The 25,860-nt window shown below is 39.6% G+C and overlaps 1 protein-coding gene across 3 annotated transcripts in view; it reads right to left on the bottom strand.

Moving 5' to 3' along the window:
* The window catches only part of rad18 (RAD18 E3 ubiquitin protein ligase), a 51,716-nt gene extending 26,214 nt beyond the window's left edge, over positions 1–25,502 (bottom strand). For 2 of the 3 annotated variants that reach the window (XM_034084156.1, XM_034084158.1), the window contains exons 1-9: positions 25,331–25,502; positions 20,496–20,574; positions 20,006–20,067; positions 19,772–19,842; positions 13,152–13,594; positions 12,264–12,363; positions 7,057–7,244; positions 6,502–6,572; positions 4,194–4,254 (exon numbers count right to left, since the gene is read on the bottom strand). In XM_034084156.1, coding sequence (XP_033940047.1) covers positions 4,194–4,254; positions 6,502–6,572; positions 7,057–7,244; positions 12,264–12,363; positions 13,152–13,594; positions 19,772–19,842; positions 20,006–20,067; positions 20,496–20,574; positions 25,331–25,381 — 1,126 coding nt within the window. In that variant the 5' untranslated portion in view covers positions 25,382–25,502. Of the gene's footprint in view, positions 1–4,193; positions 4,255–6,501; positions 6,573–7,056; positions 7,245–12,263; positions 12,364–13,151; positions 13,595–19,771; positions 19,843–20,005; positions 20,068–20,495; positions 20,591–25,330 lie in introns of all 3 variants that reach the window. The other variant, XM_034084157.1, reaches the window with a different exon arrangement.
* Between the last annotated feature and the right edge of the window lie 358 nt (positions 25,503–25,860).

Below are 25,860 nucleotides of genomic sequence, written 5' to 3'. Positions count from 1 at the left end.
ATCGTCCCCCAATCTTCACTTTTATATCACTGGTCCATGCCTCAACAGCTCTACGTGAAATCTGAAATCTCAACGTATGCCGTTTCCATGGAAACGCATCCCTCGCCGTCAAACATCATGTCGTCGTAATTCAATGGAAAATCATCCAAACAGCACCAGACTTCAGACTATCATCAATGGTCCGGCCCTCAACAGCTCCAAGTGAAATCTGAAATCTCAACGTATGCCGTTTCCATGGCAACGCGTCCCTCGCCATGAAACATCATGTTGTCGTAATTCAATGGAAAATCATCCAAACACAACCAGACTTCATATGATGGCTAATGGTCCGGCCCTCAACAGCTCTATGTCAATTATGGGATGTCATCATTTGGCGTTGCCATGGTAACGCATCCCTCGCCGTCAAACATCATGTTGTCGTAATTCAATGGACAATCATCCAAACACCACCACACTTCAGACTATCATTAATGGTCCGGCCCTCAAGAGCTCTACGTGAAATCTGAAATCTCACCATTTGTCGTTTCCACGGCAACGCTTCCCTCGCCATAAAACATCATGTTGTCGTAATTCAATGGAAAAGGTTCCAAACGGCACCAGACTTCAGATGATGACTAATGGTCCGGCCCTCAACAGCACTATGTCAATTATGAGATGTCATCATATGCCGTTTCCATGGCGACGCTTCCCTCGCCATAAAACACGGTGTTGTCCTAATTCAATGGAAAAGGTTCCAAACGGCACCAGACTTCATATGATGGCTGATGGTCCATGCCTCAACAGCTCTACGTGAAATCTGAAATCTCAACGAATGCCGTTTCCATGGAAACGCATCCCTCGCCAAAAAATCCGATGTTGTCCTAATTCAATGGAAAATCATCCAAATAGCACCAGACTTCAGATGATGGCTCCTAGTCCGGCCCTCAACAGCTCGATGTCAATTATGACCTCACCTAGACACACACGTCGACGTGCGGACAACAGCCTGCGGAACGTCGAAGACCCGCTCAACGCTGCTTGCAGCTTTAATTTTGTTTTGTTTTTAGAAAGAGGCAGGTCACATAAGATGTTATTCTTCTCCCTGCTCCTTTTCGCTCAATGGTGTTTTGGTAGAGTCATGTTTTCTTGGCAATTATCGTACATTTGGTTTTGCGTACCATGAGCGGGACAAATAAAAAGGAAATGAAATGAAAATGAAGTAAGATTGAGATTACAAATCGTGAGGATTTAGTTTGACATGAAAGTATACTATGTCTTCAGTTCCCAGAAGAACAAACCCTACTTCTCAACTGCATTACCGTACTATAATTAGTCAAATTGACAAAAATAACATAATGCACTTGGATTACCTCTCAAGCCAAATGCATGTCCCTTGAGGATTTTCCTACTGAACTAGAGCTGCCTGGAAATGGAAAAATAAATGCATTGATGGATCTTTGGAAAAAGTGTCTAGTCTTAAGGCATTTTCTGAGAGGTCCTTTTCTTAGATATGACTTTTAAAATCTTCCCAGACCAATTTTTCGCCTGATGTTAATAACTCAAGGACAGACTTGCCTTTTGGTACTTTGAGGTATTGTAACAGAAAATCTAAATCATCAAACAGGATTTCCAACAGAATTTCAAAGCAGAGGTGGGCTGCCAGGCTTCAAATTGCCTCAGAAGTTAGAAGGAAAGGAATAAAACACAAACCTTCAGATAAAAAGAACAACGTTTTTACCACCTGATGTTGCCTGTGGGGAAATCAAATCAGAGGTGCTTCATTTAAATCCTGTCATTGTCTCATGCTATATTGTATATCTCTTTTAAAAGGAAAAAGGCATAAAAAAAAGAAAAGGCAATGAAAAGGAAATACAAGATTCTTTGAGCGAGTGCAGAGAGAATGTCTTAAATGTCGAGATGAACTGTACTGGAGATCCAAAGTGGAAAGTAATTGTCTAGCTATGCTGCCTTTACTGCTTTGCCTAGCATCTTCTTTTAAGTGGTGAACCCAATATGATTCACAGCTCTAAACTCACTCCAAAAAGTTGAATGTGATAGAGTACTAAGAGTAGCCCTCCTTAGTCTTACAAGAGCAGGAGTTTGCACCAAGTGTTTCCAAGTACTAGTAGCTGTGAAATACATGGTGTCACTCAAAAGAAGAAAGCAACAAACAGTTACCAACCATATCAGTGAACAAGATGTGTCAATTTGAATTATATCAAGCGGTCCACGTCTTTCAGATAAGAACTTGCATTTATGTTTTGTCTGATGCTGCAGGTCTAGATTTTATAACTTTGAAATGGGGATGTTAACACCAAAGCTTTAATGCACACCAGGGCTCGACATTAGAAATGGCCCGCTGGCCCGGAAGCACTATTTAGACACCCCGGGCCAGCATAACATACTTTCCACTTGCCCGCTCGGGCCACTAAAAATATTGTTTAAAAAAAAAAAAAAAATGTTTCCTGTGGTATTGGTATTTTGACTAGCAATTTTGTTAAATTGTTTCATTTATTAACGCTACAACATAGCGTTTCGTGAGTCGCTTGTTGTTGTTGGGTGAAAAACAAACAGCTATTTGCTGCGGAGCGCAGCGCGAGCAGGCTCCCGTGAGTGGGAGCGCGCTCCTTCACTACAGACTATCGCGCCACCTAACCATTCGCCAACATCAAATCAAATCAAGTTTTATTTATATAGCACATTTATAAACGATTTTTGGTCGAGCCAAAGTGCTGTACATAAAATTAAAATAGCCTACAGTAGAGACACTTTACAGCAAATACAACAGCACAGATTGTTCAGAATATCAGTATGAGAAAAACGACACCCTCTAACATGTTTTTAATACCAGCGGTAACCGGCCAAGCGCCGGGCAAAAAACTATCTTTAAATAAAAGAAAGTCACCGGAGGAGTTCAAGAAGAGTGACAGGGAGAGGAGAAGAAGAGGGAGAGAAAGTTTCAGCCAGCTTGATCGATGGAGTTGGCTTCTGGTGGTGCAGTGACGCGTCCTAAAACCCTTTTATAATCTATCGATTCGATTTATGATTCAAAAATTATAAGAGTAGGGTAGACATGTGGAGATTATCCGGCTGAACAAAACGTGCATTTATCAAACAGGTTTGTTTTCCAAATACCTTATTTCCAGCTATTTTCCAAAACCCTGTGGAGAAATCACATTGCTTTTTTGTCGAGGGAACCAGCAGCTTACTTCCTGGTTTTAGGACGCGTCACTGGCTGCACCTCTCAATATGATGCCAATATAAACAAGGTCTTCTGTCGGCTCTGTACATCAATGCCGACCTATGCTGACAAGTAAGTGAAGAGTAGACAATATAAAAGGTATTGGCGAAATGTCCCAGCAGTTTAGGCTAATGAAGGTTCTAATCTAATCTACTACATAGCCATTACATTTCTAACTCCTGATGACAGGAAGGCAGAAAGCGCATTATACAAATAATAATACTCATAATAATAGCAGACAATTTTTAACAATGACCACAATATCATTATTTTAATAAACCAAATATGTACAATTGAAGAAAATGAGGAAGAACTGATTATTCAAATGTTGTAGTACAAGTAGTAATGTAGTTAGTTCATAAATTACTATTGCAACAAATGTGTTAATTTTCTTCATTATTAGTCGATTTTTTTTTGGACGAATGCTTACATTCGTAAGCAATGCTTACATGCTTGCCAGTGGTTACAATGGTGGGGCCAGTGATAATACAATTCCACCGGCCCGGAGGGCCAGTGGCTTTTTACCCTTAATGTCTAACCCTGCACACAGTAAATGAGGGAACTGTATTGGGGAAATGAGGAATATTGCAAACTATATCATTAGCAAGTTTGACTCAAAGTTCCTCCTATATTTCCAGCAAGGACCATTACCATGAATTGCATTGAAGTGAAAAGGAAAAGAAAGCAGAGGAACTGCCACAAAATACAAGAATAGCACGGACCACTGGACTGCACACCAGCACTTGTTCTCAAGACGTGTTGAAAATAAAGGAAAGGCATTATGCTGAAGCATGCACTAGCCAGTGCACACATGTATTTATTCTATCTACAAATACTAGTATCTCAATTATGAGTAGATTAATCATGATAAATCACAGATTATTAGGTCCAATTATAGATATTTCCTGACAGTTTCATCAGTTGACAGCAGAGACAAACTCCTGAAGTGTCTGAAAAAAAACAAAGATCTTACTGTAGTTTGAGTGAACGTCATCAATATCCTTCTCAGACTGATTCTTTGTGAAAACCATGACCTGCAAGAAATTAGAATTGAGAAAATAAGACAGGACGATTAGCATTGACTACCAGTCCTTAAAGAAATAAACATATGATAACATAATATTTAGAAAGACCTTTCCTGTAGTTTGGTTTAAATTATCAATGGTAGTCTGTATTGTTTTTTGCAAACCTGCATGCAATGCCATATGTAATGGCCCATTCTAATAACAAATCAAATAACATGTCATTCTAGTCCAGGGTTCATACACTTTTTCACCAATGATTTTCAATGACTTTTCCATGACTTCATGACCTTTACCTAATTTTCAATGACCAAAAAAATTACTCTTTCTCAGCGGTACCACTGAAAATTGTTTATTTTAACATGGAACAGGAAAATAAGGTCTGAAACATGTTGTGCCTATCTAAAACAAATCAAATAGGCTTACTAGCTTCTAGAGGCTAAAGCCACTAAAATCTCTCACCAGCAAAATACCTCGACAGTTAAATGCCATTTTACGTTTCATTACTATACGATACAGTATTTATTAGGGATGTAACGATACCAAAAACTCACGGTACGATAATATCGCGATAACAAGTCCACGGTACAGTATTTATCGCGATATTGAATAATAAAGGGGGGGAAAAACGTTTTAATATTTTTTTTTTTCAATAAAAAATGTTTTTACTCAGAAATGTTTTCTTTATTAAATAATAAATCTGATTTGTACAGCATTTTAGTAGGATAGCAGTATTTTAAAGTGTCAAAAACAAAGTGACAGTAACAGACTGGAACAAGAACACCAGTGTGTTTGCACCTACTAGTACTACCAAAGTAGGCATTTTCTTTGTGCCACTGCATCTCACAAATAAACAAGGACATTTAATAATCAGACCCTGCAATAAAATAAAAATGTTTTAAGTTTTTCAAGTAACTCAGCTAAAACTCACTAGTCACTCACTCAGCATCATCAGACAGGTTTTTAGGAATATGAGAATGTCCACATTTCCAGGTATTTATAAGCTGGGATGTTTGTGCATTTACAATATCCCCTGCACTGGAAAAAACTCTCGCTTGGTACTGATGTTGCTGGGACAGCAGTGGTCGCGTTAACCGAATATTTTATTTAACAATGACGGAAAAATCTGAAAGCAGTCTGTCATTTTGACAGATTAGAACAAACTCGGAACAGCGCCAACATTTCCCTGCAGCGAGGCTCTGGTGTTATGCCGTCTTATGCATGCCCTCCAAAAGGAAATTATATGGTTTCCAAACCGTACTTTGCCGTACAGATCAATACATGTCTGAGAGGTTTTGCTTTACGCTGTGCGCGCTCCCGCGAGGTGCATGCACACACACGGCATAACACCGCCCCCCCCCGTTGACGGTTCACGAGCGTGCTCTCTCGTGAACTGTTCAGACCCGACGGGTAATAAGGGATTATGACGGACATTTTACGATCCTGTCTGTCAAAATGACGGACAGCGAAAAAGTCTAACGCCACCTCAGTGGGACGGAGAGATATGCTTTGGCCATGGGTGACAGCAGAGGGTCAAACTGTGCATTGTCTCTCCACCACTTCAAACACAATACAGTTTTTGTCAAGAAGGTGAGGCTTATTAACAGGGTGAGATATAAATATACTGTTGGTACTTGTCAATGTCTCTAGGTGTGTAAATGTAGCCCTGTAAATACGATGTCCTTTTGTGTTCCGTTGGTTTATGTTCATGTTGTAACCCACTTGCTGCCCTGTTGGACAGGTGTCTCTTGAAAAAGAGATCGATGATCTCAATGGGACCACCTGGTTAAATAAAGGTTTAAAACAAAAAAAAGTGTTTAAAATCAAATAAAAAATTAAAATCGCAGTAGATTTTGTCAGTCTCACGACGGTATTGGGACGTTTATTTACCGCGATATTCGGTATATCGTTACATCCCTAGTATTTATTATCATTATAGTATTACTATTTTGGCGATTAGCTAAAATATAAATTATATTTGATGCAACTTAAGTTACATTTCCGTGACTTTTCCAAAACCTTGGGAAATATATTGTTTTCCATAACTTTTCCGGGGCCTGGAATTTGCATTTAGAATTTCCATGACTTTTCCAGGTTTTTAATGACCGTAAGAACCCTGCTAGTCACCAACTGTCGATGAAGTGACGATCCCTCATTAAAACATGTTCTCCAGGCGCACAAGTGGCATATAACATTATCTTAAGAAAAATAACATGTAATTCTAGCCCACACAAAACCCAGTAAACAGTTACTACACACAGGTTTGGTTTTAGCCTTCAGTTGATTCCTGATCTTCTCGTTGGACTCCAAATCTTTGGCAATATCTTCAGCTGTTGACGGAGGAAAGCACAAATATTGTCCTTTATATGAAATGTGCACTCAAACAAATAAAAAGCCTTTGACCAATTAGGTCGCAGTTCAAAAACACCAGTAAGATCAATTTTGTGCACACATCTTAAAATGTTCTAGTTTTAATAAAAAGGTTTAAAACACAACAGTGATCTCAGACCTCCATAGGTTGAATCTGGTGGAGGTGGCGTGCTTATTCATCATATATAAAGTGTCTAGCTAAGCGTATTGCTGTGGGCTGTGAAGATTTCACTAAGTGGTGTGAAACTAAGATGCATGTATAATGAGAACTGTGAGGGGATGATTAAGTGATTCAGTCAACACCATTTTCCTCACACTATATCATTGTGGTTAAGTTTATATAATCCAATTAGATGCATAGACAAGTCATGTAAATCGACCTATACACGCATGAATGCAAATAAATACAGTATCACCCCTGGAATAATGGACAAATGCCCTCACCTGGTTTTGGGTTTAGTGAATCACACTGAGCGTTGTATATCTGGACGAACTCCTGGTATCTTTTGATCAGCTGGTCTCGAGGACCCTGCATTGAGAGATGGCACTCCTTCAGCCTCCTCTTCAGCTCCTGCATGGACAGCAGGTTGTACACCACCTTCGTCATTGGACGTCTCTTATTGCATAAAGAGCTGCAACAGACATATGGATAGGATTTTTTTATTAGATTCAATTATCACCAGATACAACTTGATAATGCCTGGTGGTGGCTGATGGCTCAGAAAAGCATTTGATTGTACTACATGAAAGTATCATATTTTTCTAAAAATGATATGACTTCGGCAGAGGTCATAACAAAATGAAATGGGTGATAAAATGAATAAATGGAAGGGAGTTGCAATTCATCAGCCGAGTGGAGGAACAACCTCTGATACTCTAGAACCCTGTTAAATTCAGAAAGGTTGTCAAATGTGTTATTTTAAATTAGATACTTTGCAGGGGTAGACATTAAGGGTAAAATTAACCACAATTCCACCGGCCGGTGTAATTGTATTATCACTGGCCCCACCATTGTAACCACTGGCCCGGAGCATTCGTCCAAAAAAAATCGACTAATAATGAACTAACTACATTACTACATGTACTACAACATTTGAATCATCAGTTCTTCCTCATTTTCCTCAATTGGTTTATTAAAATAATGATATTGTGGTCATTGTTAAAAAATGTCTGCTATTATTACGAGTATTATTATTTGTATGATGCGCTTTCTGCCTTCCTGTCATTAGGAGTTAGAAATGTAATGGCTACAAAGTTTTACAATATGACAAAAACAGTGGAGGCCTTAATGTTCCCAATCTCGAGCTCTATTATTATTCCTTCACGCTTCGAGCCTTGAAAAACTGGATTGATGAAAGCACCAATGTACCTTGGATTAAAATTGAAAGAAGTATAGTCTATCCCCTTAAACTTGGTGATGTCTTATTTTCTGCCATGTCGCCATATGACTGTATGCAAACATTTGGACCAATTATTGGGCAAGCCGTGAAAGTGTGGAAACATGTGGAGAAATTGTGCAATTGGTCTGTAGATTGGCATAGTAACATACCCATCTTTCATAACCTGTTACTACGTATTGGGAAAAAAGCAATCCAATTCCCACAATGGCAAACCCGAGGAATACATTATCTTTCTGACATAACCAACGACAATGGCTTGATGTCCTTCCAAGAATTGAAAGATACGTATAATGTGCCTAGCTCTTCCTTCTTTTTCTATTTACAACTACGTACTGCCATGCACACATATGGAGTTCCTTGGAATCAACCTCTGCCAACACATCAATTGGTTAAGGTCATATTAAGTCCAAACAGTGTGAGCTGCACTACTTCATATATATATAAAAAACTGCAAGATAAATTAACCGGATATATTGGCATCTCTGCAGTATGGAATGCAGATCTAAAAAATGATACGCAGACTATTGATTAGAAGAGAATATGGAATAATATCTCCTTAACATCGCGTAACCACAATCACCAATTGATACAGTATAAAATGATACACAGATATTACCTGTCAACCAGAAAATGCTGTCAATTAAGGATGATTCCAAGCCCCATATGCCTTCTCTGTAACCAAAAGACTATTGGCCCATATGTACACATGGTTTATGAATGTACTGCAGTAAGAACGTTCTGGAAACAGGTTATTGACATTGTATCTGAGATTATTGGAGTTCACATACCCTGTCTCCCAAATATTGTATTGTTGAATGATGATTCTTCTCTTGATCTACAGAAACATCAGAAAAGGGTGCTTTTCGCTGGTCTAAAAGCCAAAAAAATAATAGTAATACGATGGAAACCCCCACATACTTTATTTATTAAGCAATGGATATCATCCTTCCATGACCTACTAATTTCAGAGCTGTCAATCGCTTCTGCTAATAAGGCTAAGGGGGAAACATTAGAGGCTATTCAAAGAGCTGCTGATCGGGTAATATCATTCATGTAAATGATGATTGTACATATACGCACACCTTGGTGCAATTGTGGGTTATTAGGAGTTAATCGCAATTCAGCTTAAACAGATGAAATGTTATGTGGAAAAAAGAAAAGAAAAGGAATGAATGTATTTTATGTGGATAAATTGTTATGCTATAATATATATATAATATATATATAATATATAGATGAACTCAGACGATTGCTAAAAAACATCAGGTAGGATTTTCTGTGAAATGGCAAGATGGGTGGGAAGAGGGGGGGACGGGGTGGCATGGGAAAGGGATTCCCTATATATATTTTTTTTTTCTTTCTTTATTTTTTCTTTTTGTATTGTCTATATCATTTGTATCTGTATAAGTCCCTTTTGTGAGGGCAAAAAAAAAAAAAAACAACAATCAAAAGTTGGTCACAAAAAAGAAAAGAAATGTAATGGCTATGTAGTAGATTAGATTAGAACCTTCATTATCCTAAACTGCTGGGACATTTCACCAATACCTTTATATTGTCTACTCTTCACTTACTTGTCAGCATAGGTCGGCATTGATGTACAGAGTCGACAGAAGACCTTGTTTATACTGGCATCATATTGAGAGGTGCAGCCAGTGACGCGTCCTAAAACCAGGAAGTAAGCTGCTGGTTCCCTCCACAAAAAAGCAATGTGATTTCTCCACAGGGTTTTGGAAAATGGCTGGAAATAAGGTATGTGGAAAACAAACCCGTTTGATAAATGCACGTTTTGTTCAGCCGGATAATATCCATATGTCTACCCTACTCTTATAATTTTTGAATCATAAATCGAATCGATAGATTATAAAAGGGTTTTAGGACGCGTCACTGCACCACTAGAAGCCAACTCCATCGATCAAGCTGGCTGAAACTTTCTCTCCCTCTTCTTCTCATGCTCCCGGTCACTCTCCTTTAACTCCTCCGGTGACTTTCTTTTATTTGAAGATTGTTTTTTGCCTGGCGCTTGGCCGGTTACCGCTGGTATTAAAAACATTTTGGCGAATTAATAATTATTATTATTATTAATATGAAGACATTTTTTTGTTGAATATACACATTATTACTATGAATGTGGATAAATACTGTATTATAACAATACGGTATTCTGTTTTTCACATTTGTTATTTGTTATTTTTTAATCTGTTCGAAATAAAGACTGAAAGAAAGAAAGAAAGAAAGAATGGTTAGGTGGCGCGATAGTCTGTAGTGAAGGAGCGCGCTCCCGCTGCACTCCGCAGCAAACAGCTGTTTGCTTTTCACCCAAGAACAGCAACCGACTCACGAAACGCTATGTTGTAGCGTTAATAAACGAAACAATTTAACACAATTGCTAGTCAAACTACCAATACCACAGGACCATTTTTTTTTTTAAAGCAATATTTTTAGTGGGCGAGGGGGCAAGTGGAAAGTACGTTATGCTGGCCCGGGGGGTCTAAATAGTGCTTCCGGGCCAGCGGGCCATTTATAATGTCGAGCCCTGCTTTGTCTTGAATTTAAGACATTTAGTGCAAGTTATTAAGGTTGGTATCAAGGGGAATCCCCCTCATGCAGGCTGGTTAGATATGACCAGAATATAAAAACTTCAGCAACTCATTGTGACCTGAAGGTTTGCTCCAGATCAAGTATTTTGCACTGCTTCAAAAATCACCTACAGTATGGCAGAACCTCTTATATGATGCATGGACATCTTGGATAATGTTTAAAGGCCACTGACAAGGATCAGTTTCTCAAATTATGTCACAGACGCAGTCTAATAAATTTGTAACCTTGAAGTGACAGTCCAATACTTAGCAATATATATAATTTTACACTGAGACACAAAATCAAGTGTCATCTCTTTATACCAAAAGGAATATACAAACTGTAGATTCAGGACATTTAAAGTACATAGTCTGGCATATACTGTATACTGGAAGTAAGGGAAAACTGCTGGTGTAGCCTCATCAATCCTGAAAAAGTAGTTTTCCTTTTTACATTTTTGCGATGCAATCTAACGCCACTACATGTGCAAGTAGATCCAGTCTAAACACTCATACAATACATAAATAGATCTTTATATGTTTTTTAGTAATTGTGACATGGCATCTTGATAAGATCAGTGCAAACCTTTACACCTCTCTCATCATTCTAATTTTCAAAAATCTTAAAAATGTCTTTTGTTTGACAAATAGAGACGATAGAGCATTACAGCGGAAGATAGCTTTTGCTTAAAAGGTCCCATGTCATGCTTTTCCGGTTATTGCCCATCCCCTTGTGTGTTATGAAGCTTTTTATGCATGTAAACGGTGTGCAGAGTCAAAACCCTCAAAGTACACCCTGTAGCGAGTAAACTCTAACACAGAGAAGAACTCCCCAAAACGCCTCGTTGGAGATTTCTCAGTTTCCATTGTTTACTTCCTGCCCCGTGTGCCGTGGCTGCACCGTGCTACGTCACTTCTTCTGCTGATTGGTCCAAATTGACCAATCCACGGACTTCCTCACACACTCAGTGCATGCAGCTCAGCTGATTTCTCCTCCCTGGCTGCAGGCTGATAAGACAGTTGGGATCGCGGCGAAATTCTCTCTGCAGACCCATTCTCACAGCGTTTATCAACCTTTTTCTTACTCAATATCAAGCCACACTTATTGTTTTTACTTCGGCTGTGACTTTGTGTGTGCTCAGGATGAGTTTGGCTGTGTATCGCTAAACAAGGAACAACACCTCCACGGAACTTAGCACGATTCACAACGTGAAACAATCGGACGTTGTGAATCGCGCTGAGCTCCGTGGAGGTGTGATTTCCTTGTTTAGCGAACAATAAGTGTGGCTTGATATTGAGTAAGAAAAAGGTTGATAAACGCTGTGAGAATGGGTCTGCAGAGAGAATTTCGCCGCGACCCCAACTGTTATCAGCCTGCAGCAGGGAGGAGAAATCAGCTGAGCTGCCTGCATAGAGTGTGTGTGTGAGGAAGTCCGTGGATTGGTCAATCGGAGCTCACTGGGCTCACAGGGAGGGGGGGGCAAGAGCTGCAACGAGCCGTTTAGTGGAGAGAATGAATACACGTAGTTTACAGAGATGCTGTATGCCAAACAATGTGAGTTTGGAAAATTGCACAGTATAAATCTATTCTAGTAGACCTCAACAATGGATGGAATTATGATCAGTGGAAATGGCCATGACATGTGACCTTTAAGTGTTCAGCTAGGTATTTTACCTCCTCATGCTTTCCTTCCTGTCTCCACTGGTCAGACACGTGTCCAGATGCTGGTTGATAAACTGTTGCGGCACACTTACAGAGCACACAGGGCACTCCACTGAAAAACAAAATGGTAAAGATATTACAAGCAGCTCAGTTAGAAAAAAAAGAAAACATTTTAAATCCATATCAGATACATTCCGATTCCAATGATTTTTAAGGATTGCACCAAACGGACCCTTTCTAAGTTCTGTATGCAAACACACGAAAATGACTTACACAAAAGTAAAGATGGTTATTCTTCAGTGTAATGGCTTTAAGCAGGAATGTATTAAAAGGAGTTTTCTTTTTAAATAGAAGCAAGAGTAGTGGGCAAGTAATGGATTCAGAGAATGCTCACAAAACTGCATATCGATAAAACCCACTACTCTGGAAATCCTAACCAGGTATAGAACGCAGAGGTCAAACAACATTAAAACTAAAGGTAACCTTTACTGTTTTTTGTATGAAGAATGTAAATGTTGTATAATGATTGGATAATTAGCTTTAAAAAGTTGTGTTGACCATCAAGTTAAGACATAGGCCTTGTTTCGCCTGCTTTGTACACACGAGACACATTTCTTAATTGAAAAGTGAATGTAATCCATAAATAGGGTCACAGTAAATGACATCAGCTTTTACATTATTCCCATGTAGTATGTGGCATCATCAAATTGTTCTGTCGTCTCTTCTGCTCATGTTACGGTATACAACTGATCTAATACAATAATTACCAAACAGCTCTTCCATCGTTGTGGTCATATTAAGTAAGACTGTGTATTTGGGAGTCAGTTAAGAAGCTAACTAGATAGGGTGAGTCACACTGGATGATGCAGCGCTCTTCATCTACAGGTAGAAAGGCTTCACCTTTGATTACGGGCTTTATGTCTTTCGATAGTGACGAGGAATGTGCCATTGCATGCCCGGTGCTGATACTGTGCGGGACTCCTGCAGCCTCCTGTTTGACTGACATCAATTTCTGGATAGATGACTCCTCCTCATCATCATCATCATTCAGCTCTTCCTTCACAACCACTGGAAGTCGTGCATTTTCTGAATGTAGGTCAGCGTCATTTGCATTGTCGGTGCGTACAGTCTGTATTTTCCCCCGCCGAGTTAACTGAGAATCAGAAGCATCGTGCCGGTTTTTTTTGGCGGGAGATGTTTTAGGCATCTTTTGGAAAAAGTTACTCAAAACAGCACTGTTACACTTCTGGCCCCTCTGTTTGGGAGTTCTGCATTCGACAGCTGAAGCTGGGGCATTTGGGGATATTGGAGAAGTGTCAAAATGTGCTTTTGACAACTGCTGCCTGGAAAGAAGAAGAAAAGGCAAAGTAAAGTAAAACGAATGCACATTCATCACAGACACAAGTGTATCATTACATTGAGTATAAGGTACAGCAGTTATGGCTCTCTTAAAAAACATATTGAGCTCATTAAAATGAGAAGAGCCAATGAACACTGGAGACAGTAAAATAAGCTCTTTGACGTTAGACTGCACCTGCTCAATTATCTCGCTGCTTTTCTACAGTGAGAAAAAGTGGGCAGTTTGGCTACACTCCTGGAAATGAGGAAAGCAAACAAATTGTAGCTAGGCCATTACTCTGCACTAGAATGGAACCAATGAGGTGTGTAATGTTCTGCTTTCTATATCTAGAACTTATTTGTGCTTACTGTCCCCATTAGAGCAGTTTCACACACACACACACACACACACACACACACACACACACACACACACACACACACACACACACACACACACACACACACACACACACACACACACACACACACACACACACACACACACACACACACACACACACACACACACACACACACACACACACACACACACACACACACACACACACACACACACACACACACACACAGACGTGGCAGAACCGATTTGCACATATGTTATGTGAAAACATCTGCTCTGTTCCTATTGAAGTAGTATGCTTTCCCTCTACCATTTATTTGTAACACTGCATTCAGCCATGTTTAACTATTACTGATCTCTGCACAAACATTGGTATTGCAGCAAATTATTTGTAGCAGATACTACTAAGAAGGTAAGCAAAACAAGTATATGAAAAAGTACCAAAATCCCTCTTTAAAAGTTTCAGTTTGGCATCCGTTTACTTTAAATGAGAACTGCACTCTTACTCAAACAACCTGAGTATTTCAAATCATTCTACATTACAGCATTCTGAAGCATTGCATTGTAGTTATGTGTGACAGTTGTTTATTACAATACCATGACGCATGATCATTTTGTAACATCTTCGTCTGAATTCAATTTTCCGACTTGTCTCTAAAAACTTGTCTTTACATTAATGCACACAATGTACAACATTACTTTGTATTACAGCTGATTTGTATTCCATATGTTATTCCTCTATTTCATTCCATTGCAATGTAAATACTGTTATATTTTACTATATATTTTTAATTATTTTTAATATTTTCTAGTTCTCTACCTGTGTTTTTAATTCTTGTTTTATGCACCATGACACCAAGTCAAATTCCTCGTACGTGTAAACCTACCTGGTAATAAACCTGTTTCTGATTCTAAATAATGGGGACAAGCAGCTATGCTTTGCTACAGCCAGGTGATAAAAACACTACCAACCAAAGACATCTTTATATCACCATACTAATTCAATTTCAAGTGGCTTAAAAGTTCCTTTTTATCAAGCAATACAAATCAAGATATACCTCGAGCTTTTCTGCCTGGTCCATTAAGACAAGGTAGGTAATGGAAATACCAACAGAAAGATTGAACAACTTTGAGCCGTTCCATTGTTATTGCCTTGTTCTAGCATTGGCACCGTAAAATAAACATTCTATCACTCCCCCTCAGAAATAAAATGTAACGTGGGATTTTAGGTGGAAATGAAAGAGCTGGAGCTGATTTAACAACACATGACAGTTCAAACTGATAGTATCCACAATTCATTATTTAGCAGGAGGAAGGAGACTTAGGCCATTCATAAATAATAAGCCACCTCGTTTCCGGGATTTAAGAAAGAAATTGCAAACCAATGCGTTTGAACATTATCAATTATCAATGAATGAGACGGGAAAAAAAGCATTACAAATCTGTAACAAATTAAGCTTAGCGCAAGTTCAACCAGGAAGACCGTCTTTACTCATTCATTCACATATTCCCATGTTACTACTCTCTCTCCTCTCAATCAGTGATCGGGGGCGTCACTCCCCAGCTAATCACTTTGCCTCTATTCCCACAAGCCTATGCATTGCTAAACCTTTAAATCTGCTCTCTCCCATTCCTCACAGTTGTCATTTCAGACGACTCAACGCAGGCCTCCTCCACCCCTTCCACCTTCCCTTCTTCCAAATTTAGGGTCAAGATAAACCACTCCTTTTCAGACCGACAACCATCGATCCCTTCACGCCTCCACCACCACCAGTGTCTAGACCCCAGGGGGATTCATCGGTTCGGTTTTTCCCCTCCCGAACAGGGTCTAATTGCCAAACACCGTTACATGCATCTGTGTATTCCCGGCAATAAATATATATAGTTATATCAAAAGAAAACTTGTCTCTCCTGATTGAAGTAGACATTTTCACCTTTGGAAACACATCAATATTCACTATTTGAGCGGGATACTGTTTAAGAGAAAGGAATCCGAAGACTAAGCCTTTAGTTTGATGTCTCATTGATCATACAGGTCCAGGTCTGTAGTAGAGATGTTAAGATTCACCGATTCGCATCGGTGCACCGGCATAAACGTTCAAGATGCGAGTGCACCGGTTGAAAGAGTGCACATCGGCTACAGTTTGGGTTGAACCGGGTTGAACTCGCAATGCATCGATTGCGTAGCGTCTTTGAATCGGTAAAAAACGGATTCATTCATATAAAATCCCCTCATCTTGTCAACGCTCAGCAGAGACGATCTTTGATATTTGCTTCGCCACTACGGAGGCCGAGAGTCTCAGTTATCAACACACACGGAAATTGAGGAGAAAGAGAAACACAGCGCACCGAAAAATACCTACAAATCAAACGTTTGGCAACACTTCGGATTGTTCAAGAAAGACGGTGTAATAGTCCTTTATGCTATATAGTTGACCGCAGGTCATGGAGAGTAATAAGGTATCCGTAGACCTTTGTATGAGGTATCTTTATTACTTAACAGGTCTACAGCCATGATACATAGATCCGTCCTAGATGCGGGCTTGCATAAACACAGTATCACTCCGCAGCCGCACCCCATCAGTAACGTCCTGATGGTATATGTGCGCGGCACTATATACTACAGTCAACTTGAAAAATTGCTCGCAAATTGTTAACGATGCCGAGCCGCTTTAAAGTACACAAGTAGTACGAGGAACTTAGCGACGCACATAAAGAGGCGACATGGGGTCTGCGGCTGAAAAGAGAAACCTGAAAATTAGACTATGAGTTAAATCACTCAGTGAGGTGTTCTGTCAGAGAGAGGTGTTTAGTTTACAGCAGCCTGTGAAGGCCAATAATAATTTAAATGTCTTCCTTACTGTAAGCAGTTATGAAATACCTGTTTGTGAAAGGTTATTTGTATTCTTTATTGTTCATATAGAACCCACTGCTTTCTGCTCTCTGGTGAGTCAGCCTCTGGATGAGTGTTAAGCACATCAGGCTGGCAGCTGTATGGGCATTGCACTATGGTAGCTGTTATTTGCACATTGTTAATCATGAGCAATGCATCCTTACATTGTTTAACTGTGAGGTGTTATAACATGGTACTGTACTCTGGAGAGCTTTTAAAGGAAAAAAAATAAACGGCATGATGAGATGTGCAGTACCAAATATGTCAAGCACTTTTTTGTTAATGTATGATTTGCTGCATATAAGGAATAAAACAAAAATCCTCTGTCGTATTGAAGTATCATTATTTTTGCATAGTGTTGAATCGCATCGTATCGCATAATGTTGAATCAAATCGTATCGAACTGTATCGCAACAGGGGTGAATCGTATCGTATCGCATCGCATCGCCTGGTGTTTCAAATGTATCGTTAATGTATCGTATCGTGGCAACGTATCGAGATGCGCATCGCATCGGCCTCAGTGATGGAGATGCACATCCCTAGTCTGTAGTGAACAAAAGAGCAAGAAAGACAATAGCATCTACTTCATTTACATACTCTAATTGAACCTCAAATTGTCCCCAGACATTGATTCCCTCTACAATGTGAAGAATAATCTTTTATAATTGGGACTGGGAGCAAGAATAGCAACCATGGCACTTTTGGAGTTAGTGACTTACACACAAACGTATTGACCCCAGTCCTTTGGGTGGCCTCTGTGGATTGCCAATCTCATTCTATGATTAGTTTGTCCACATGTATTACAATATCTCACTAATAATTAAACACTATTGAAGCGAATTATTTAATTTAAAACGAACAGTACTACTATGACAATTATATGAAAACAAATTCAAATTAAGAAAGATTCAAATGAAATAGACTGCATCTTTTGAGAAGTCCATTTATATCCATGAAAATAGATTCACTGAATGAGGAGAAACGGCAAGGTAATTGGGTACTGCAGTCATATGCATTAATGTGTAGCAGTGCAGTAAGAGCTAAAAACTTGATTAAAGAAATTGGCATCTAGTTTAATGGCAGTAAATTAGTGCCGTTAGCAAACAGCTTCCACAATGTTTTACGGTGAGAAGGTTTAGTGGCCCAATGAAAGAAACAATCCACAAACCCTTTGAACCAACATCAGGAAACATAGCAACTGTATTGACAGATGCTGGGGTTATCTAAATATGTTTTTCCTGTATGATTCTGTACAGGCACATTTTTACACAGGTCAAAAATCTCATTAAGAGTTTCATAAAAATCTATGAAAAAAGGTTTTAAATTGTAATATATTTAGCAAATGAACTTTTCCTAAACAAGTATGTTTGAGACAACAATACTCAATGACAAAGTCACCCAACAAGGAAAACCATGTTTTCAGGCGCTCAAAGCTAGACAGGAACAGGAAATTAAAATCCGGGTGAAAGAGCAGCTGTGTTAGCTACTCATTCATAACAGTGATGACAATCACAAAGTCTACAGTTTGAACGGAGACCTTCAGAGTGTTGATTATAACATTGAGGTGATTGATAGAAGGGACAAGCTTACTGACTGATAACAGCACTTGAAGAAATGATTTGGCTGATTTTTTTCCAGGATCAATGCCAACTGATGAACAGAAAATGAGCCAGTTAAGTCAAGGGGGTTTACTATCATCTATTTTACATGGCAGGTGCAAAAAGTCCACCTTAAACAGGGATTGCCCATAAAAGGTATGTTTATAAAATGTTTTCTGTTCCTGAAATAGCTAGACTAAAGCAAAGAAGACATTTTTAAGGAGATGTTTATGTGTTTTACTTCTGGTTTACTCTTGTATTTGTATGTCTTAATTGATACAGAAAGTAGACTAACAGTGATACAGAGTGTGAATGATAGGAAGAGAAATATGTTAGGATCCCAAACTAGCAGGGATAATTAATCTCATGTATCAACTTGAACCAAAATGTATCAGTCTGCCTAAGACAAACCAATGAGTGCAAGTTGCCACCATGTGATCAAGTTAAAAGGACATGATTCCCTACGCAGTGTCAATGGAAAGAAAACAACAACTCAAATTCAAAGAACAAAGACATTTTCTTTGACCAGCTCAGGACACCGCTTCCTATGCCTACATCCTGCTGTAATGAAAGAATATCAGACCGAGTGCTACACAGCACACAGAAGAGCAATACAAGGACAAGCTTTAGTGGCCTCAGCTGATGAAAACCAAATCCCCATTTGATTTAAAGAAAATCCCTAAATCTGAAGAGGATTTTTGGAAGGCAATTATAAGTGTTTCTCTAATGCTGGTAAATTGCAATAAAAAGAAATTGGTTCCCTTGTGGACATATTGTAATCTTTTCAATAACAATGAGATCCCCTGAAATCACCAGAGTAATCGTTTCTCTCTTCAGTCCTATGAACCATGACGATATAGACAGAGGGACGCTCAGGCAGTGCACCTGTGTTCATGGGGAAGAGGTTTTTCATGGATTGTGGAGTAAGTTGTATTTCCTGCTGTGCCATTTCTATTATTCTGTTGATCCACCTCTGAGGGCAAATATTAACAATAACTGTAAGAACTATTGTTTGCTGTAGATGGTATTAACAACAGGAATTGCTTATATCCTTGTTTTCTATCTGAGCTTGTGTGCAAAAGGCCAAACAAACAGTTGGATGTAACAGTGCTTAAAGATAATTAAAGTGCCAAAAAAGGTAATTTAGTGACCCAAGCATAATTTATTAATGTTTGCGTAGCTTTTATGTGGACTCCAAACAATACTGTTAAACAAAACCAAAACAGGCTTTACTGTTTTGAAAAACTGGCTACCAATGATGCAGGGTACACTCTCTGTATTTACAGACAGCTTACTGGTGTCCTTTTATAATGTGTTGTATGGTTACCTTGCAGCCTGGAAGTTAACAACCAGCTCGTCCAATAAACGGTTGGTTCTTAGATCTTGCTCTGTTGCTTGCTGAAAGGAGAAGAAGAAGCAAGTAAATAAGGATTTGTCTCATTTATCAAATTCATACAACTAATTACAGGTCTGTAATCTTTCATCAAGGGAACGACCATGATGACTATGCAAATGTATTTGAGGCATAATAATTATGCATCCAAGTCAAGTTCATACTTACTGCATTGCAAACAGGACACTGCATCTTATAGCAAAGACGTTTCCTGATGCATAAGGAGCAAACTGTAAAATGAAATGTAAAAATACAGTGCGTTAAGAATTAGTCCGTTAGACATCAGGTAGAGAATCAAAAGTTGGTATTTAGTGACAATTCTTGTTATACAATATAATGTTTACAATACACATAAATACAATACATCTGAAGGGCACAATTGTATTCAATACTCATAAGAGGAGGGTCTAGTGTGGTTTTATCATAGCTGCTCATTTGAGTACCTCCAGCCAAATAGTGCTCTCATATTTGACAGAATGCTAAATTCTGGAATAAAAAGGCATGTACATTCTAAGCATCTATGTGCAAGCAAAGATACACCCATTTAAAATAAACTTGAACCATTTAAAATCTTCAAAAAGTCAGTCAATGGTCTTACATTCATGTTCTCAGTGGTTTGCTTCTTATCATAGTACCATAGCTACAACTTTGTACTTACAGTTGTGAGAGCATTTCGTCATCATTGAAATGTTGAGAAAGTCAAAGCAAATAGGACACCGAAGAAGGGCATCCACATTCTGCAGATAAGAAAAACTACAGGGATCAGCACAACTATTAGCAAACTGGAAACAACCCGATAATAGCTTCTTTTTTTAAAAATATGTTTCACATGTAGGTAGGCCCTTACGCAGCGTCCACACGACGGCGTGCGTTGAAGCTTGCCGGCGGGCGTGTCTGAAACTCGACCAACAACCAATCAAATGAACCCCCCGCCCCGGACACACAAGCACGCGGTTTGATTGGCTAGAGCTTGTACTGGCATATGATTTGCTTGGCTGACGCTTCCGTCGAAGCTTCAAAAGTTGAACATTGCTCAACTTTTGAAGCGAGCAGGCGAGCAAAGCGAAGCGACGGAACCACAATGCAGTTCGGCAAAGCGCGACATCACCCCATTCAAAGTGAATGGGCAGAAACGTTGAAGCTTCAACGCACGCCGCTGTGTGGACCGGCCGTTACCCCTCGATTCCACCGGGTCTGTCTGCGTCGCGTCACGGCTGCGCCACGGTTTTGGTCCGGCCTCCTCCGGCGTCATACCCTACCGGGCGCGTTTCAGAAGCATTTCAGAAGCGGAGCGTCTTGCCTGCCGGCTCGCAGTTTTTGTTGATTTGGGCATATTTCCTGCAAAGGCTACTTTGTACAGACAAAGTTAATAATAATTGTAATATCCCAGTTATAAACGACACGAATCAAAGAAGTGTTGCTGTATTTTAGTGGTAAAAAAATGCATTCATCATCATAATTATTCTATATATATAATTGACACAGTGCCTGTAAACCGGAGAACGCTGGCATTTCTCCTCCTACTTGAAAGACTACGGAGGGATAGGGTCTGCAAAATGTGTTTATTTTGAGGATGGGCCGGATGCTGTCACCGTTCCACTTCCTGCCCAGCGCCTCTGCAACGCCTCGCGTTAGAGTGGATTCCTGGTATTTCTCTGTAGTGCTAAACATTAGTTTATGAACCAAAGTTAGTGACGTACAAGCGTTAGTGACGTACAAGCGTTACTTACAATAAGTTAAAGGTATCATACACACAGATCTTCAGGACCAAGACCAACTGCAAGAAGCGTCTGACCTCTGTCTGTCCAACAAGGGTTTCTCCACCAAGTACTAAGACATGTTTTGCAAGGATCAAATACTTATTTCCCACAGTTAAATGCATATCAAAAAATTTATATTTTATATAAATGTCCATTTCTGGATTTTATTTTTGATATTCTTACTCTCACTGATAACATAACCTACCATTACAATTATAGACTGTTAATTTATTTGTAAGTGAGCAAACTTACAACATCTGCAAGAGATCAAATTATATTTATATTATTTCGTCCACTGTATGTCAGTGAGCGCCTGGTCAAACAGACAAAGCCCATCAAAGGTCCCATCAAAAGGAAAAACCTCCCTCTATTCAGCCAGCCTCCAGTCCGAGAGAAGTCCAGGTCCCAACAACAGCTCTCATCTCTGAAGAATGACTGTTCTGTTCTCTAGGCCAGTGTTTCCCAACCGGGGGTACGCGTACCCCTAGTGGTACGTGGGTGGTCCCCAGGGGGCACGTGAAAAGATTTTTTACAGGAAAACTGTACCCAAATAATGAATAATGCATAATCTGTAATAATGTAACCAAAATTAGGGGCATTCAAATTAAGCAATAATTTGCTGGCTATATATTATTATTGGCGCGGCGTTCAGCTTCCCGCCGGACTGTCAGGTGTTACATCGTCATCATCATTGTAGTGGCGCGCTGGTTTTCTTGCTAGCTAGCAAAATATCAACATCCTATCAAGTGAATGCGCTGGTGTTTATTGAGATCAACATTTCTGTTAACATAATCATTATGGATCAATGGCTGAGTCGAGCTGGTTCATCCAGAAACAACAGCACAGGTGATACTGCTGAATCAGGAGAACCCGTTCTCAAGAAAATGAAAACAGAGAAGGTGAAGAATCGTCAGTTTGGTGAACATTATGTGCTCTCCGGGTTTACGGTCACAACTACAGAGCCACCGCAGCCAATGTGTTTCATCTGTGGCGACGTGCTTTCTAATAATAGCATGAAACCATCCCATTTACATCGGCACCTTAGTACTAGACATCCCGCCTGTGTGGGTAAGCCTGCAGAGTTTTTCCACCAAAAGCTGGCTGAATTTAAGGGAAGCCAAGAAAAACTAAAGAAAGTGACATCGGTCTCAACCAAGGCCTTGGAGGCATCTTATGCCGTGTCACTACTCGTTGCTAAATCGAAAAAGCCATTTACCATAGCCGAAGAGCTAATCTTGCCTGCTGCTATAATTCTCGCAGAAACTATGCTCGATAAGAAAGCAGCTGATGTCCTGAAGAAAGTGCCGTTGTCAAATAATACTGTGTGCCATCGGATCGACGACATGGGAATTGACATTATTGACCAAGTGGTGGAAAAATGTAAAGCGTCTGGTACGTTCGCTTTGCAGTTGGACGAATCAACGGATGTCAGTGGGGAAGCACAACTGATTGCGTTTGTGCATTACAAAGACACTTTGGAGATGAACGAGCACATTCTGTTTTGCAAGAAACTCACGGGGAGAACTACCGGACAGGACGTTTTTAACGTTATTGACAATTTTTTCTCTCAACACAAGCTGGATTGGAAATCCTGCTCTCATGTGTGCACAGACGGCGATGACCGGCAGAGTAAATGGATTAATGGCCCACATAAAAAAAGATAAACCCTGACGTTACATGGACGCACTGCATGATTCACCGAGAAGCATTAGCTAGCAAGAGAATGAGTCCAGAGTTAAACGATGTTTTGAATGATGCCGTAAAAGGGATCAACTTCATAGAGTCCAGGCCTTTGAATCATAGACTGTTTCAGTCACTTTGTGAAGACGGTGGGTCAGAACATAAACAGCTCCTGCTTCACACTGACGTCCGCTGGTTATCCCGAGGGAAGACGTTACAGCGGCTGTTCGAGCTACGCAATGAAGTGAGGGCATTTCTGTCGGAGCACACACACCCACTTGTGGCTATGTTCGACGACGCTGACTGGGTAGCTCGGCTGGGATACCTCTCTGATATTTTCAGCAAACTCAACCAGCTGAATCTCTCTCTTCAAGGTAAAGACACAAATGTTCTTAGCTTGTATGACAAAGTGTGTGGATTCATTGAGAAGATCAAGCTCTGGCAGAGCAAATGTGAAAAAGGGGATACAAGTTGTTTCCTGCAGCTGAACGCATACATTGCTACTGGTGAATGTGACAGAGCTCCAATTGTGAAAATAGTACACACACATTCGCCCAAGCTCAAGAATGAGTTCAACTCCTACTTCCCTGATATTGACAACAAGTCATCCACACTGGACTGGGTGCGTAATCCATTTGTGACGTGCATTAACAGCAGCATTCCCGCCAGACTGCAAGAAGACCTCATAAATGTGTCCTCAGATAGGAGCCTGAAGATGAGGTACTCAAGCACACCACTGACACAGTTCTGGTCTGGTGTGGAGAAGGAGTATCCTGAATTGGGGAAACATGCCCTGAATTAACTGTTGCCTTTTGGGTCCACATACCTGTGTGAGGTGACATTCTCCGCCATGACCCACATCAAGACTAAACACAGGAACAGACTCAACTTGGAGAATAACCTGGTCACATCTGTTGCAACAATCTCCCCCAGACTCACAAAACTGATGAGGGAGAAACAGGCTCAAGTGTCATATTAATTGGTGAGTTACCTTACTTTTTTTTTTAAGTCTTTAAACAATGGCTATTATAATGTATATGATTAGTTATGATTGAATATGATTTAAGTGTCACATTAATTGTCGCATTGGGTCACACAGACAAAAATATCCCCCTCTTCTCTATCTCTCCTCGTCACTTCTCTCCTTCTTCCACTCCCAGGTTTCACCTTAGCTCAGAACTAAAGCTTTACTTCAATAAACTGCCAACCTGTGTGACCATGTGACTTTATCCAGGTCATCCACACACACACACACACACACTCATCCACACACATCTACACACACACACACACACACACACACACACACACACACAATATCACCACGATTGATTGCGTAGTAGGGGGTACTTTAGGTTGGCTTGAAATGCTTTGGGGGTACAGTACTCAAAAAAGGTTGGGAACCACTGCTCTAGGCTGTACATTGTATCTGAGATACGTGATTTTTGGGATTAATTATGTGAAATATAATAAACTTGAAAACCAGATCTGAGTACTTCTTCCACCTACAACAGCTAACCTACACTTTTTGTGAGGGGTCGTATTTCATATTGTAAGCTACAGCCGAAATAACATACATCTAATTTACTAAATATGACCCAATAACTAACGTTAAGCAAATTTAGGTAATCCTTTGGTTTGTTTCGTGTTTAGGTAAACGTAACCAGAGTTGAAGTTAAAACAGATCGGACAGTCTGGATGGAAAGGGTTCGTTCATGGTCAATATTAACGTTAGTTACTAAACATTTAACGTGACGTTACTTCAGTGGCATTTTTCAAATTACAAATCTGTTACAGTATTAAAGCGAACATTGTATGGCCAACGTAGCTAATGTTGTTAGCCCATGTTAAGTTAGCAAATATGTGTAGTTAATTGTAGGTAAAATAAGTGGGTGTATAGAAGTTATATGTGTTTTGTATTTTTAAAAGCTTCAGAATTGTAACGCCAATCGATAGTTATCGTCCGTTTAAGTTCATATGATGAGGGTTTCATTTAGCTTTTACAGCTAACGGTCAAGTAAGCAAAAGGTTTGTAAATAAATATACAACTTACTTTCAGACATGCAACTCCAGGTGGTAAATCTGCTTCAACATTTACGGCCATGTCTGGTAAACAGAAAGAAACAGCTATTTAAGAAATGCACAAAACTTTTAGTTTTAGTGTTACGATGATAAATCTGAAATCAAAGTCCCGCTGGCGCCTCTTCCTGCGTCATTTGACGACTTCCGCTGTGAGGCGGTGGATTCGAAAAATGTAATAGTGAAAACATAAATGATAATTATAAAAACATATAAATATACAGTGGTATAAAGTAACGAAGTAGATTTACTCAGGTAATGTACTTGTGTTGTACTTGTAATGTCAGTAAAATGTTGTATTTACCAGTCTATGGTATTTACGTATGGTATTTAATAATAATAATAATAATAATTCCTTGCATTTATTATAGCGCACATGTTATGCTACTTTGTAGCCTACTAGGCCTAGGCCTACTCCACTACAATTCAGAGGTAAATTGTGTACTTTTACTCCACTACATTTATTGAATACCTTTAGTTACTTTACAGACTTGGATTAATGAT

This window comes from Pseudochaenichthys georgianus, chromosome 5, assembly GCF_902827115.2.
Source record: "Pseudochaenichthys georgianus chromosome 5, fPseGeo1.2, whole genome shotgun sequence".
In the NCBI taxonomy this organism is placed as follows: Eukaryota; Metazoa; Chordata; class Actinopteri; order Perciformes; family Channichthyidae; genus Pseudochaenichthys; species Pseudochaenichthys georgianus.
The sequence above is the reverse complement of the archived record's forward strand: the minus strand, read 5'-3'. Positions and strand labels throughout refer to the sequence as shown.